Source organism: Cryptomeria japonica, chromosome 10 (assembly GCF_030272615.1).
Source record: "Cryptomeria japonica chromosome 10, Sugi_1.0, whole genome shotgun sequence".
NCBI classification, from domain to species: Eukaryota; Viridiplantae; Streptophyta; class Pinopsida; order Cupressales; family Cupressaceae; genus Cryptomeria; species Cryptomeria japonica.
Genome location: NC_081414.1, coordinates 503061656 through 503079204, shown reverse-complemented (window position 1 = coordinate 503079204; position 17549 = coordinate 503061656). Strand labels below are relative to the sequence as shown.

Below are 17549 nucleotides of genomic sequence, written 5' to 3'. Positions count from 1 at the left end.
CCCACAAACATCCCATTCGGTGTTTCATCTATTCTATACTCTACGTATTATCATTATTATAATATGATATTATTCTATTGTTATAGCTATGAATCCCAAAAAGTGGCATTGTATAATCCTAACAAGTAGTATCAAAGTGTTGATTTTAGCAAAGTGGAAGAAAGATATTTTCCATTTCTTTCCAAAAAGTGGTCATGATAAAGTTTTTGAGTAGTATTAAGGGGGTGGTAAGAAATTAGTTTTTCAAGCTACAACCCTAGTAAAAAATGTGTATCTTATAACTTGGTTGGAAAATTAAACTATATTTTTTGTAATTAAAAAGAAATGCTCAAATCTACCTCACTAGTTTTTTTTGTTATTTTGAGCTCTATTTTAGAAACGGTGATCAATTGAAAGCTAGATTTTTAAAACCATAGCTTGATGGGAAGGATGATAGTGATGTTAGAGATTGGTTGTTCCAATATAAACAATACCAATCTTTAAAAAAATTGTGGGCTAGTTGTATTTGGTATTATGCTTTTTGGGGAACCTATCAAATGTTTTGTAAATCTATCAAATAAAAGAGAAGACCTTTACTCTCTCAAGTCCACAAACATCTTATGTTATATGATCTATTATATATTTTGCATATTATCAATATTATTTGGCATTATTATGTTAATCCTAACAAGTGGTGTCAAAGCATTCTAACCTAAATAATAGGAGAAACTTAAGAATCATGACCTGTTGGAAGGTCTTCTCTTGAATCATAAAGATATAGAATGCTCCATCTAGGTGAGGATTTACTTTGGTTCTTAGGAGAAAGGTAAGGATGCATATACTAAATAAAAAAAATAAGCCTCATGATACATTATGTGATGAATATAATCTAAGTTAGACACTCTTTAGAATGAATGTGCGATATACTTCTCAATCAGAGGAGAAGGATTATGCTCTTTCATACTATGTCTAGAAAAATTGATGATTGAGTTGAAGTAAGGTTTCATCCATAAGAGCTAAGAATTCTTGAGATTTTATTTAATCAAGATATTTACCTCTTCCTTTATAGGGGATTGTGACCTTGATGGTGAAGGAATAGATATCTTTAGTGAGACATGATTATCCCATTCATGATAGCATGAATAAAAAGGGGAAGTGCTCAAGGGAAGTGTTGAATCCACTAGATAAACAATTCATCAAAAGTAACTTAGCTAGGATGAGAAGATAGATAACTTTGAAAATTATTGTAGGCATACATTTCATTGGTGTGATGCTCAATTCTTATTGACCCTGCCTTAAGATTCTTATGTTCAAGATATTGTATGGCCTTTTCATTAGTCACTTATGGCTCTTCACCATGGAGGTGAAGATAGTGCCAATATGAAACAAGAACAATTTGAAAAACAAAGTAGGATAAGATAGATTAAAAATAAAGAAACCAAAGGATAAACTCCAAGAGTGGTATGTTTTAACATGTCTACTATCCATTTGTCGTTTGTTTTTTATTGTTTCTTAGCAATGGATGGTTTCCATCCATTCATGTACCAAGATTTCTTTTGTTTCTTAAACATCTATAGACATATATTGTTCTTTAATATTTTGGGGTGCCAAATAATTAACTTCCCTAATTTTTTGGATTTTTCAATCTACTTATTTAGTCATTTGGACATCATTCCTCAAAGTTGCAAAAATGCCACCTATTTTTAGTCATTTTATTTTGAGTTAGTTTGTGAGACTACACACCCCATGCTCCAATTAAAATATAAGTGATTTCAAGTTCATGTGAATAAGTTACAATTTATTTTCCATCAAATAATTCACCAAAAATTTTAGATCAAATAGTATGTATCAAAAATTTAAGTTGTAGTTCAAGAAACACTACATCAAGTTTCAAATTTTGAATCATCTAAACCTCATTGATAAAAATAAATAAACTTGTATTTTATTCTTGAGGATCAAACATTGCTTCTGATATATATATATATATATTTTTAGGGCTTATGTGGATTAATGTTTTAATTCAATAACTCTCACCTTTAAATGACCAAATTTTGTACGCTTCAATCAATTGATTCCTCGCAATTATTTCTATCAAATTATTGTATAAATTTCAAAATATACAAGTGTCTAAGGTTTTCAAGAAGATCCATATCAAGTTGCAAATTAAATTAAATTTACAAGGGAACACTCGCACATCGTTTATTTTTGTTGAATTAATTAAGAACAAATTTATATCAACTAATTCCTCATTTTTGTAGATCACATGTTTGGAATTTAGAAAAAACTGAAATTTAGTTAAAAAAAACCCCATATCAAGTTCAAAATTAAACTACTTTTGAATGTCTAAGTCATTTTGACCTCATTTTCTCAGATCCTAATAAATAATACACCTACGTGTGTACTGTTCATCTTAAAGGATTAACATTGATCTAAATTTAGGGGCTTATTGGACAGTGTTTCAACATTCTACACTAAAAAATCATGCACTGCATACTAGATCGAATTACGTACATACATGTGTTAGTTAACTGTCACGTTTTTTTTTAAATTAACCAATAGAATATTGATCTACATTTCAATTGTAGAAGAGTGTATGGGTTGCATGAATTCCCATATCAAGTTTACACTCAAATAATTCCATGATGGATTTATAGATTCTACAACCAATGTCAAGCTTCAACAAACTAATTAATGCTATGTGGCACTAACCTTTCTCGGCATCTCCATATGAGACTCAAGTTCATTGGATATCCTAAACAGTCATTTAACATGATATTCTCACATTTTACTTAAAATCAATATCTGACCTGAATAGACAACCAAAGAACCAATTAAAGGGCACAAACTAGCATTCTCAATCTTGTGAATGTTGTGTAGGTTCTCGGCCAACTATTTATGCAGATCTTTCTTGACTAGAAAACAGTTCTGAAAACACCCTAAGGCTTAACACCTAATGGTAGGTCTACAAGAGATCAACTTTGGTATACCTGGATCCTCAGAGATGATCCAACAGACCTGCAATTTGAGCATTTAGAGACATGCATTTTGCTGTGCTCTATTCTAAGCTAGATATCTGATCATCATACAAGTCAACCGTGTATTTGGATTTGAACACATGCACTTCACTATGATCTTATTCCAGGCTCTCTAGTCAACTTAATTAACACATCATCCAAGCACATTTGGGCTACCCTCACTTGAAATTTTAAACAAACTCTTAGATTGCAATGTAAAGCAGGGAACTCTTAACTTCATCTGATTTCTAAAATATTTGTCATGCAAGGAACTGTTTCACAAAGAGGCCCTGAAATGATACCCATTTAAGTGTTCCCTGTACCAACAAAATGATTCTATCATTAGTACTTGCTTTCAATCGCTCTGTCACAATTTCTTATCATCTATTATTTTGCTTTGGATACCCCCTATGAAATCCCTCACCATAGATTTATGCTTTCAAATTATTAGCATACGCATTGTACCTAAAAATGTTATTGCTAATCCCTATTGATGAAACTCATCTTGGACTTTAAAAATTATGCAATTGGAGGTGTCATTAGAAATGTGACTCGAATCATGAGTGATGCCTCATACTTCTCTATCAGTTAATTTAATTGACTACTTTTCCTTTCGGTGCTCTATTATTATCATTTGTAATGCCTAATAATTCTCTATCAGTTAATTTAATTGATCAGTTTTTCTTTTACAGTTCTACAATATAATATCAACTAAATCTAGCATCCTTAAATTGACAAAGTTTTTCTTTTAGTGCTCTACTATAAAATGTCAACTAAATCTAGCATCCTTTCATAGTATGAAGTTATTAAAAAAATTGAAAATACATCTCAAATTTTATGTTTTTTTCCAGCATCCTCACAGTAATATCACAAATGAGGCCTTTAGGTTTTTAGCAGCATGGGGGAAATGGAAAAATTGGGCACTAGGATTTAAGAGGTATGAAGCCAATAAATAAATTAAACTATACGAATAGCATACTTTTACCAAGCTCGCATGTTAGTACACGATAATCTTCATTTGATAGATTAAATTGATTGTAAAAATGTCAAAAAAAAATATTAATTATTTAATAGATGTTCAAGTACAATAAAGGTCTGTTGCATTTATTCTGCGCAACTGAGAAATGGAGAAACAATATTCAAAAAAAAAATCACAATCAATTGCATGGAATGATTCCATGAATTAAATTGGTAAATAATTGACCCCTGCTAGATTTTAATAATTACCTTAAGGCACCATCTATACTTGTAAACCCAATGGGTTGAATTATAGAGTCCTTATAAATTTCCATTTCTTACCATGTGCTATTGCTAATATATTAGCAATTCATGATCTCAAAGGACCCTTTCGCTTAATCTCAGCTTCGTGAAAAAACTCTCAAGGTATCCTGAGATAAATTCCATATTAATCTCATTTGTAGTCTCGATACAATGGGTTATACATACATCTTTCAGCATATTTGACCAAATCTGCAGGACGAGGAAGGGATGTTGCCAAACCTGAACAAAGAAACATAAGTTTCATTCAGTCAATGATATCAGAGATGATTTCGTAATAGATATAATAGTTATCCTTAACCTGGAATCAGTTTTTTTATAGATGAATCTTCATAGTTTCTCATTTCAAAATTACACAAAAGAAAATGAATGAGATTCAATAAAATCATAAAATCTCGTGAAGCCATATTAAAACACAAACATTAAAAGGCAATAAAGAAACACCAAGCAACATTAAAACCTTACAATCAAGGAACACAACATCAAACAACCACCTAGAGACCAATGCTTCCTGAGGGATGTGTCCCCTGCCTTGGAACTCCTGTTTCCTACAAGGGACATTTCGAGGATGCAGGGACACCTAAGGAAACGTTCCCTCCCCATCCCCTTTTTATGCAAAACCTGGGAAACATTTTGGAAATATCCCTGGATGTGCAGAGGATGTCAAATGACAGCTAGCTGTCCATGGGATGGCCAACAGACATCTACGCATTCCCCGACCGTTCCAGGGATGGCTACCGTCCCCTACAGCCCAACACGTTTTAACTTGAATTTTAAAATAAAAAAACATTTTTGAATTAAAAAAAGGAGGACAAGCCCATGAGAAAGTATTGTCATCTTTTGTGGACACTGAATTAAAAAAAGGTGGACAAGCCCACGAGAAGTATTGTCATCTTTTGTGGACACATGGTCAAGGGGTGAGAGGTTGTGAAATAATAACACTCTAGGTGAGAAAATTGAGGTAACTAGATTGCATATGGAGGGGGAGGCAAGAAAGAAAGGAAACTTTGCAGCCTAGTGTCTCATTGCCTACAAGATCCCTAGATGTTAGAATTCAAGGGAGAGAGTTTTCACGAGCCGTAGTTGATTCTTTTATTGCTAAGTTTTTTATGCTCATGGCATACCATTTCATATGGCACATTCACCATATTTTGATAAAAATGTTCAAAGGTGTGATAGCTACCAGTCCCTCATTTGCCCCACTTAGAGAACACAAACTACGCACCAACCTCCTTGATAGAGAATATTTCAAAGTGTGTGTTGATAGAAGAGGTGAGACAAACTTGGATAAGGGATGGATGCTCTATCATCATGGATGGTTGGACTGATATCAAACATCAGCTACTCATTAATATTATTGTCACAAGTTCAGCTAGCTCTTATTTAGAGCTATTGATTGTTCAAGAAAAAGGAAGGATGCAAACTTCCAAATTCAAATTTTGAAAGGTGCTATAGAAGTGGTTGGAACATTTAATGTTATACAGGTAGTGACCGATTTAGCCCGTGTGTAAGTTAGTCGGCTTGGTGGTGAAGGGTGCCTATAAGCACATTTTTGGACCCCATGTTGTGTTCATGCATTGACCAATACCTTGAAGGACATTGGGAAGATAGATTGGGTCAAACTAGTGGTGCTGGAGGCTAGAGATATGTAAATGTTCATTTGCAAATCATCACACTTAACTTGCTTTGTTCAAGACTTTTTCGAGGAAGGAATTCCTCAAGCTCTTGGATATTAGATATGCCAACTACTTAATTTTGTTAGAGAGGATGCTTGAGGTCCAAGAGGCTTTACAAATAATGGTGGTTAATTCAAGGAGGGGTGGATGGTCAAAGGCAAGCACACTAAAGTGTGAAACAAAAAATCCTTGCTGATGATTGGTGGTCCACAATTAGGTAAGAAAATTGCTAATTATATTGTCATTCATGGCATAGTGTGAATGGTCAAATCGTGGTATTGTTGCCACCAAGGTTCAAACCCCTGCTAGGCCATTGTGATTGCGGTCATTGTGCCCTCACTAATCCATTGCGCTTGTGAGTTTAAACCCTCATGTTGATGCAATTGGCATTCATGCCAAGTGACCTTGTGCTCCACACCCTCATTGGGCTAGTGTGCTCATGGACCTTGTGCCCTTGCTAGGCTGTTGTGTTCGCAGGTTTGGACCATCTGTGTTAATGTTGTGCATTCATGTCGTGGATGAGATCCCCCGTTTGTGACTGTTCCTGCCTTGGGTCAGGCTAAAAATTTATGAGCTATCAATCAAGAATTATAAAAAATTTTAAAATGCTGATTTTATTATTTAATTTTTTAAATGTTGATTTATTACTATTTCTATTTTCATTCTTTGCAAATATGTTTGCTCCTTCATTGAACCTATTGTGTGAGTAACAAGATATGCTAATACTAACTCTCCTAGCCTTGAAGAGATTTGTCAAACCTTTGATACATGCTTGGGAAAATGAAGCAAGCAATTCCTAGCACGGACCTTTGAGATTTTGCGATGAGCATCTTAGGCTCATTGTGATGCAACAATGGAACACTATGAACACCTCACTTCATATGTCAGCCTATGCTCTAAATCCTAAATGGTATGTAGCTAAGCCTAGAGGAGTGCATCCATCTCATTATGAAGAGGTGAAAGAAGGGCTCATGAAGGCCCTTTGAAAAATGTGTACCAAAGAGGAATCTGCTTTACTTTGCACACAATGTCTTACATTAATCAATTTTTGTGGTCCAACCTTCAGCAAAACAAAGTCAAGATTGAATAGAGCTGGATGAGATCAAACAGAGCCTATTGGATGGTGAACATGGCATGGCAAGGATGCACCAAAGAGTTGAGGGTACTTGCCATTCTTTCACAAGTTACCAGCTTCTCTACTACAGAGAAGAAATGGTCCACATATAGCTTCATCCAATCAATCAAGAGGAACAACTTTACCTCTAGACAATTAGATAAGTTGGTGGCAATACATAGTACTTGCGACTATAAGATCGACAAACCCCTAAGTATCGTCAAACTCCACCCATATGTTGGGATGTTGATCCCGAAGATGCTATACAAATTGATGAGGTGGAGAAACAAGAGGGATTGGTTGGGGTCCCATTGCTTGAGGAAGCCCCTTACACTAGCAATGACTCCAACTCACAATCTGACTTTGATACAAACCTAACAATTGCATCTGTTGATTAAGGGCAATCATATATTTTAATGGTTTTTGTCATTTTAACTTTCAGTCTTTGGGCATTTTGTTATAATTCTTATATAATATTATGCATAATGACAATGAAAGCATATAAATTTTGTTAATTTGTTTGTCAATTCACATGTGAAATCTCCATTCAAGTCTAATATTGTCTATTAAGCTTCTATAATGTCTATGATGAATGCTTTATCAATGTTATGATATGAATATTTCAAATTTCTCTATATTTTTTAAAAATTTCCTTAACTTTTAATAGCCATCATCTGCTTTCCCTAAAAAATGGCCAAAAAGTACCCCCATACCAGAAACACGTCCGGCCATCCCCTGCCATCCCCATCCCCGAAACTTGAGCGAGCATAGCCAAGGAAACCAAGAAACATAGACGCATAAGGTCAATAGAGGATTTATATAGAAACCCAAAATGAAATCATTGGGGACAATTTCATAGTTCTGATCATGTTGTGCATCTCATAAGAAATTCTCATCAGGTAGACAAAATATCATCAAACTAGGGAAAAAAAAGAACAGGGACCATTAGAATCATTATGCTTCTAGCACCCAGAAAATCAGGGCTGACATTGAGAGAGACCACTGCAACCCTGAATTCTAAAGTCATTGTACCTGGATAACTTCCATATTTATCTGCTAGAGGCTACCATCATACCCTGATAGTTTTAACACAATGTGGATTACAGAGTAAAAATTTAACAATCTTGTTATATATTTATGGACATGTATATACACACGCAGGAAACAGAAGAGGATGCATATACAGGTATAGGAAATGAAGTAACCCCCAGAAACAAAATATCATTAGGTTATTTAGTATTAAATAATTAAAGGAACGCAGCCCCCAGAAATGTCTAGGAAACACTTCATTTTCCAGACATTTTCAAGGACAACCTGGCATAGCAAGCCTACGGAAAATGTTACCCCATTAAATCCATATCCAGCACTGTACCAGAAACATCCAATGTTGAAGCATGGCAGCATTAATAATTAATTTACAAAGCACTATGCAATTTATAAACTGCATCCTAAAACATGAAATTCAGGATAAAACATGGTCATAACATAAAGCTATCTAGCTGCTGCTGTTTTCTTTTCCTTCCAATTGCTATCAATGCAGATTACTTTCGTATCTACTTTCAAAATGTCCATTATCTCTATTTTAACTCTTAGCTCCTCCTTAATAAGTTTAGGGCTTACCTAGTTCATAGGACTTTGCAGCAACTTCTGCAGCTATGTGAGCTGATATTTTTCTGATATTTCGAAATGGTGGATAAATGAGACCCTGCTCTAGATGCTCTTTAGTAACCTGTTGAGCTAAAGCCTGAGCTGTTACACAATAAAAAGGCAGGGTTTATGTCATTTATACTGAGCATAATCCAAAAGGTTTCATGCATTGGATTTATATAAAATTGAAAAAGACTTACAAGCTGCCAATAGCATATCATTATGAACATGAATTGTTCCTGACATGACCAAGCCTAAACCAAATCCAGGGAAGATGTATGCATTATTAGCCTGCAAATAATTAAATAACAAATATAAGCTAAATTGACAGTGCACCTTTCCCTAACAAAATTGAAATTGCAAAATACTTAAAAAGATGTTACAAGTGCTTCATCAATACATAATACAGTATACATAAAATAGATTTTGCTAGCTTTTTACAGGAACTTCAAGTAGAAGTGATAAAAGAAACCTGGCCAGGAGTAAAAGTCTTTCCATCATAAGTAACAGGACCAAAAGGACTCCCACTGGCAAATATTGCACGTCCCTGTGTAAATATAATAATATATCAGAGTACTATAAATTGTTCATGTATAAGTCATATTTAAACAGGATCCTATATCATATCACTAATTCAAGCACCTTTATTCAACTTCTAACAATCAAATTCCTCCATTCATTTGCATCTGAAGTTGACAAGAAACTACTGCAATTGTTCGAGTATTAAAAATAGATAAATTCTAAGGTCAGTGGTGGTACTCGGATATCCAAAAATTTGCTTTGCAATAAAATGATAAAAACTCAGCAATTTCCTTATTGCAATTTATGTAAAGTGAAAAAAGTATACCTTACTCCATGTATACGCTTCTTCCGCCGTACATTCAGACTGAGAAGTTGGATTTGAAAGAGCTAAAATAAATGGTTTCTACAAATAATCAACAAATATTATTTAAATACTGAGTATAAACCCTTTGTGATGATAATCTATACTTGCTTGTAAGCTAAATAAGTGAATAAAAACTTAAATAGAAATTGATCATATATACATCTACGTCTTTATCTTTGTTATCAATAAATGAAGCTACGACAAATAAATTACCTCATTATAAGAGGAAAAAGTCTCAATCACTTCTTTTGTGAAAGTTTTTCCAACTCCTGAAGTTCCAATCAAAACCGTAGGCCTGATGGACTGTTCAAAAGATAAAAGTTTAGATACTTTGTATTTCAATTACAATAGTATAAGAGAGTTATTATGACCAACCTAAAATTTAAATACAGTATGGAATCTCAATAAGCTATTTTTTTAAGAACACCAAGAGTGATTATAAAAATCCTCTGTATGTTAAAAAAGATAATTGATGCACAGAGAAGGAAAAATGTTCAACCTCCACGGCATCCAGTAATCTTTTACAGTATTCATGCTCATGTGCCCATGGCTTTTTGAAGTGTTGAAGGGACTCCATTCTGGACTTCACAATGAGCCCCTGCAATGCCAATAAGACTGTGTAAAATCAATATTATTCTTCTATGTTGGCAGATATTTAACAGTTTCAACATAAGAAGACAAACTAATCGATTCCTTCAATTTGATTGTTTAATATGATATCTACAGAACTTGTGCAGTAAACTAATTAAGATCATGGACAATTCAAATTTTTGTGTGCATGCATCCAAAGGCAAATAAGAGGAGGGTATGCGGATAGACTGAGACAGACCTTAGAGTCCACCAGCCATATCCTCTTGCGAGCTTCATTCAATGAAATTTTTTCCTGAAAAGAAGCACTTATGTGTTAAACGTGTAGAGACAACAGAAAATGGTTACTCAACCACCAGTGTGACAATGAAGTGGCATAGCAAGAAAATTTATTAAAAGTAGCTATCCTGCAACACCTCTTTGGCAATTTCCAGTGCAATAAGCTCTGCAATACCTGTCCCTGCCTACACATTTTCACAGTAATTACTAATTTATTTTCAAAAAAGGCTAGAAAAGAATGCAATATCTCTAAAGCTCCAGAAGAAAAGTCTTCAATTCCAAACAAGAAAATGACAACAATGTGTAAATCAAACAAATACTAAAATATGACAGACGACCAATTCTTTTGGTTGCAAGAGAATGTAAATTCATCATAATTTTTTATTCTTCAAAAAGACAGCATCGAGAAACTTAGCACAATGAAAAATAAAGCTTTCATATGCTCCCTATACCATAACCATGTTGTGAATTCATTGGAAGCAAATTTCCATGCAAATTGGTCTTTTACTCTATAATCCATTGGGATAGTCTTTAACGGTACAGTCTGCTGAGGCCAGATTCTAGAGGTCATGAATTGCAGATTCTGATATTTTAATTTTTTGTTTTGAATTTAGTTCACTACTTTCATTGACCATGGCTGAGAAAAACTACTAGAATCAGAAACATACCAAACCATGGAGCATCTATTAGTGAAACTAAAGGTTTCTTCTTGCCAAACTTTGCTAACAATAAATATTTAGGTGTTCATCCCACACTCTGTGATAACTACTATATGATAGCATCCCATAACAATCTAGCATTTGATTAATAGTTACAGCATCTTTTCATTTTGAAGTGTATGACGAACAATCAATCTTTCATTGCCCCAACATAGTGTCTATAGGTTCTTCATCCATTGCCAGAAATATTTTGAAATTTGGCAATGAATTTACGGTGTTACACAGGAATTGTTAACTGTGTCTTTTCCTTACCTCTCCGGCTCCAAGAAACAGGAACTTATGATCAGCCAACCTCCCACCAGTCAGTTTTAATGATGCAACAAGGCCTGAAAGTACCACTGCAGCTGTCCCCTACAAAATGCCAAATGCATTGTTGCTATTAGACAGATTAATTAGGTCGAAAAAGCTAACCTGCAATGTTGTATGCAACAACATTATCAAATCTTGAGACTATAAAACATTTACATCATTGCTAATCATGTTCTGGAGGCATGCAAATAATAGCTAAGATGAAACGAATGATCTCTGGGAATCTTGGGTATGAGTGAAGATGCGGGGATGGGTAAACCATTTGAAAAAGAGAAAGAAAATTAGCAAATTCTTCTCAATTTTTGTACAAATTATCCCTGAAAACCTTCAATTTTTCTGTTTTGTTTTTGTTTTGTTTTTTTTGTTTTTTTTGTTTTTTTTTTTGAAGGACCTGCACTCTTTTATGCTATGAAAGGTTCTTGGTGGAGCACATGATGTTTTTAAAAAATGGGTAGACAATTTGGCTGTTTTTGTTTGTTTTTCAATCTGTCTTTTAAGTGTGCCTGCATATCTTATTGGGATATGCCTCCTGAAAGTTAAGAGGCATTCCAGTGAGATATCTGGAGAGAGCCAAAAATGTCTGGGTCATCTTCTAGGCATAACACATCCCAGAGTCATATTCACTTGACACAAAGTTTACATAATCTTCATAAAACAAACTTGAGATAAAAAAAATTGGCAAATCATTCTTGCATTTTGACAATTAGAACATGGTGAACTCTGGACATACCTGGATATCATCATTGAAGACAAGGTGAGTTGAAGAATATTTCTCCAGCAAGGTAAAGGCGTTGTGATTAGCAAAGTCTTCAAACTGCCATAAGAGCACACTTTTCCTCAGTTTCCTCAAGATTTTGTTCACTAAATCTATAAATAGAATAATATGAATTAATGCTCTGAGGTTCACAAAGAATGTATTAGCAGATATTCTGCATGCATCATTTTTTCAAAAATCTAAACATGGCAAATTAGGTATTAATTGAAGACACAGTTGTTACAGAAAAATTGTGTTAGGTATTCACTATCAGTTACTGCTAGGAAAGGTAAAACTTAAACCATGTCCTTAACCTAATTTGAAAAAAGAATATCAAGTTAAAGATACATTTCAATTAAAAGCAGGGGCTCCTCCAGACCTGGATAAGAACTTTCTCTCCATAAGCTTGTTTGACAGCAGACATGAACTCGTGAAGGAGGTCACCATATTCCTTAAGCACATAATATAGTTAGAAACTTGTACTGTGTAGAATTGGGCCTCACAAAATAATTAGAAAAGTAAAGATGAAAGATTTCCTAGTCAAGAACAAAACCTGGCCTGTAGCACGTCTCTGTCTAAGCCCTATGTAGAATTCATCATTCAGCAATGTTTCATTGTTGGTCCCAACATCAATAGTTACTGGAAGACACTGCTCACATACAAGTTGTCAGACCAGGCTCATGTCATATATGGCTATCATTTAACATAATTCAGATCCCCATGACCCAAAATGCATTTTATTTCAGAACTTACTGTGAACCTTTCAAAGCACACACAAGAAAAAGGGAAAACATTGATACCTTTTACAGGGTATCTTACTAGCTAAAATCCATTTAACACGAAATGAATAACAAGTTTGTGCATGAGAAGCAATACAGACAGTACTCTAATAATCAATAAAACAAGGTGGTCTATGCAACTTAATAAAATGCTAATTCAAGTTTTATTCTGTTCCAGAATCAACCAGAAATAAGTTACCACTAATAGCTACAATCATTTGATATTATTAATCAGTAATCACTGACCAGTGAAATAAGTGTAACATCCTAAAATCAGACAGCTACTTTAGAACAAGATCTATTATTACAAGGGCTGAATACCTCTGAAGGACGAACTCCCCCTAGTGCTGTATACAAGGCAAGTTTTCCAACAGGAATTCCCATTCCCTGATAATAATTGTTCATAACAGACGTGTCAGATAAAATAACACAAAATCCAATAGTCATAACATAGAGAAAATAAACATAACATGTTGGAAAGAAAAGAAATATAGGAATAAAGAAATTACAGATGCACCCTTATATTCCAGATAGTAGAAATATTCACACATAAAAAGTCAAATTCTTTGTGTGAGATTTACCTGGCATCCAAGATCTCCAAGTCCCAGAATACGTTCACCATCAGTGACAACAATGACCTTAATGTTCTGTTCAGGCCAGTTCTTCAAAACGTCAAGGACCTTTCCCCTGCCAATATCAATTACCTCTAAATTAGATCCTAGAGAGAAGTGATAGTCCTTTCATATGTGAACAAGAAACCAGAAAATATTATCCAACTTTGTAACAGACATATGATATATTTAGAAATTATTATCAAAGACAGTATATGATTCAATGAAGGAACATGTCAGTGCCTACAGGGTTGCTGTTAGCAAGTTACACGGCACTCTACTATTTACTACCCACAAAATGATAGATGAAGATAAATTAGGCACTACAACTCGGATAATCCTTAGAAGTGTTCCTCAAACAAACAAAAAACATCCTGGTAACAGCTGTATAAAAACAAGAGTTGACAAAAAACTGAAAAGAAAATTTCAGATATGGATTGAATGCACATACCATACAGCTACAAGATCCTGGTTAGTGATAAACGAAACTACATGATCCTAATACTAAGAAAAGAAATTGAGTATGGCATATATATACATACTTTTCTTTCAAGCTTATGTAAAGACCTTGCGGACGCCTGAAAATAGTACCGAATTTTTGGCAAGCTTCACCAACAGTGGGTGTGTAGACTATAGGAAGCAATTCTTCAACATGGTCAACTAAGAGCTTGTAAAACAATCTTTCATTCCTCTCCTGCCCATATATATCCATGTCAATGCAAGTGAAAATTAATTACAAAAATGATTCTGTACATAAGTTAGATTGTTATTGTTTTCAACAACAAGGGATGGTCAAGGAGTCCCAGACAAACTAATATAATATAACAAAACAATTATATTGGAAAAAAGTGAAATAAATTCACTGGAAAGTTTAAAAGTCCAGAATTAAGGTCATGGAAATATCAGAGATAATAACACTAAACGATTCATCTGTCCAATTCCACAAACCCACGATCTCTTCAATATTGAAATAAATTTAATAAAATACAACTCTGCAGCTGTGGAAATTATCACTTGAAATAACAAACTTCTCAAATCAATTGATACTCATGAATTTTTTGGAGCGAAAGAAATGAAATACCTGGAGGTCCATCATAGCCATGTATTTCTGCAATGGTGTATGGTAGTCACGAATTATATCCATTAGCTTCTTTACCTGCATCGATAAGATTAAGAAGTCAGCAACAAATCTGACAAGCCTACATTCAACAGCTATTATCCAAGGCAAGAGTGTGATGGAGACCCCTGATTATAATGATTATGCGTAGCAAAACATGTAATAAGACTTAAGCTCATTTCCTCGTAACAATTATTTTCCATTGTATTTGTCTATGTGTGTGCAAAACTTGGCATTAAATATACAAGCACTAGACTAATATGTGAACAGGTACCTTGCCAAAGACCATAGTCTGATCTTTTGGTTAAGAATCTGCATTCATTAACAAAGAGTTTTGTCTTCTTTCCAAGTACTAGCAACATAAACTCACAATAAAATAGTGCTAAGCTAATGGGGGTGTAGTTTGCCAAAGATTACAACTTTGGCTTAGGTTCAACATCCAGCATGGCATTTTTTGAGTATTCTCTTTGCGTAGAATCACATTCACATTCTCCTTATAAATTTGAAGTAGGAAGGATATAGAAACCAAAAACAGTAACAGGAATTGATTACAAAAATAATTGCAAGCCATTCACACTTCCTAAAATCACCCTCTGTTCCAATGATATTGAGTCAAAGATACTCAAAAGTAACGTATGATGAATGGCTACAGATTTGGAACATGTCAGCCATAGAGCATTCCGTGGAGAAAGAGCTTTACGTAGCCACACAATAGAAGACGAGTGATTAGAAAAAGAAACCCCAAGAGGATTGCAGCCTACAGGTATGGACCGAACAGAGGATTATGTATGTATTGCCCAAGGTATGGGAACATGTAACTAACGCAACAAATGGATCATCAATCGAACAAAATACCAATACAATGGTAAGCACAATGGCACAAAAGACATTCAAAAACCAGCCTCATGTGTAGTCGTTCTAATGATGTGCTTCTCAAGTCAACTAATACAAGAAATTATAGGAGCATACACAAAATAGTGTGTATCAGCAATAAATCAATCGTACACATATTGTCCATTGAGCCGTAAGCTATTGTCTAGCAGAAGCATGGGCTACTAGCACCCTAAAAGTCAAGATTCAAAGCCAAGAGAGCCAGCTCGTTACACAAAGTAGTTTGTTTCGTGATGCCACTTCTGGGTACAGGAAGAGGGTTTGAATATCAATGAATTCAAGGTATATTAGTTCTATCATGCGTTGAGGCAGAGAGATATATTCTACGCCATGATGACTATTAATTACAGGATTGTTTAATCTGACAAAGACAAAAGTATGCAGTGATGAATGAAGAATAAAGTGAGGCATCGTGAACATCTGTGCGTGAGAAAAAACGAGACCCGTATTATATTAAGTCTCTTATCTTTTAACCGCATGTCACATTAAACATTGCCCCAATTTTACTGGGCTTTACACAAATTAAACCTATAAAACAATAAATACTCTTTTGGATGCATTCATGTGGGTTGAACCATGTGCCCACAAAGAACATAAAAAACAAGACTCTCCGATTGACAATACCTGAAGATCCTGTGACAGAGGAGCAGGGGGCAAAAGGCCCCGGAGATAATGATAATCCCTTTCTTCATCAGAAAACGCCAATCCTTTGTTGTAGCGAGGATTTCTTAACAATTCATACCCACTGTAACCAATCCAAGACAGTAAGACATATTGCATATACAGCAGAAACAACTTAAACCCACATTAAATCAAAAAATTCCATCCTACACCCACATGATGCCAAATGAGCCCATTTTTTTAAAAGGTAAAACCAATTTTTTTCTTTTAAAGAAAGATCTTCCATGCTAAACCAATCACCAACAAAGTTATTTAGGTTGAAGTTTATTGTGGCGCTTTTACCTGGCAACTGAACGACTCCAAGGAGTCACAACCTGCCGTTCTGCATTTCTATCTACTTCAAGGCCATTCTCTCCATTTGTCGTCGTTATCTCTTTAGTGACTAAATCTAAAGCTGCAAATGCAAATCTTTTCTTTTTGCTGGTTTTTTCGTTGCTAATCTGGTAGCGAAGGCCACCATTGGGAAGCCACCCTGTGGCTCGAACCTGGGCCAACATCAGGGCTTTACAACTGGACTCAGCCCGCAGGCCTCTGCAACTGCGAAATTCGCCCTCCTTGACACCTTCAAGGTGATCGGAAAAAACGAAGGAAGAAATGAAAACCGGGTAATCGTTGGCCTTCAATCATTCAGGAATTTGTGCAAGGACATGAATTTATTTAGTGTAAACGTCGCCCATCCACCATCTTGGGAGCTGATTTTCTCTGTGTCCCACACAAAAAACGCCTTCCGAATTGTCCGACGGTGCAGATTAAACCCAGAAAAGCTTGATGTCTATTCCAAAGATGGACTCAGTCCCGTCCAATTTTTCTGACAAGGAAATGTGCTATATTCTCCAAATGTTTCGATTGTAATTGTCGCCTTTCGAACTTCCGCGTCTGCTTGCGTGGTTATTAATAATACACGACAGCAAATCTAATTAGAGCGAGCTCACCAAAATGTAGGTATGGTGAAGGAATTGGGAATCCACGGTGGCAATCCGCGGTGGAGTAAAATCCTGGTGCTCTTTTTGCGCTTTATAGACAAGTAACTGTTCAAGATAGCCACAGGTTGATATGATTAGGCGTGATATTCTGAGAGTCATTTTTTTAACAGTTATGACGATGTGCAGAATTTGTTTTTAGTTTATTTTTAATTAATAGTTTCAATTGTTCTCAAAGTCATTTTTTAAGTAGAAATGTTTTTCTAATTAAATTTTAATCAGTTGTTTGAAGTATATTATTGAATTT

General features: G+C 34.8%; 1 protein-coding gene across 1 annotated transcript; it reads right to left on the bottom strand.

Annotated features, from left to right (window-relative positions):
- Positions 1 to 4024: 4024 nt before the first annotated feature.
- On the bottom strand, positions 4025 to 17227 carry LOC131039442 (NADP-dependent malic enzyme). The gene is made up of 19 exons (XM_057972220.2): positions 16605 to 17227; positions 16266 to 16386; positions 14715 to 14789; positions 14176 to 14327; positions 13604 to 13709; positions 13344 to 13409; positions 12797 to 12892; positions 12623 to 12694; positions 12220 to 12303; positions 11433 to 11531; positions 10599 to 10646; positions 10424 to 10477; positions 10094 to 10192; positions 9808 to 9897; positions 9556 to 9633; positions 9181 to 9255; positions 8909 to 8999; positions 8682 to 8810; positions 4025 to 4493 (listed from the first exon to the last, which is right to left on the bottom strand). The coding sequence occupies exons 1-19, from the start codon at positions 16817 to 16819 to the stop codon at positions 4405 to 4407; spliced, it is 1839 nt and encodes a 612-aa protein (XP_057828203.1). The 5' UTR covers positions 16820 to 17227; the 3' UTR covers positions 4025 to 4404.
- Between the last annotated feature and the right edge of the window lie 322 nt (positions 17228 to 17549).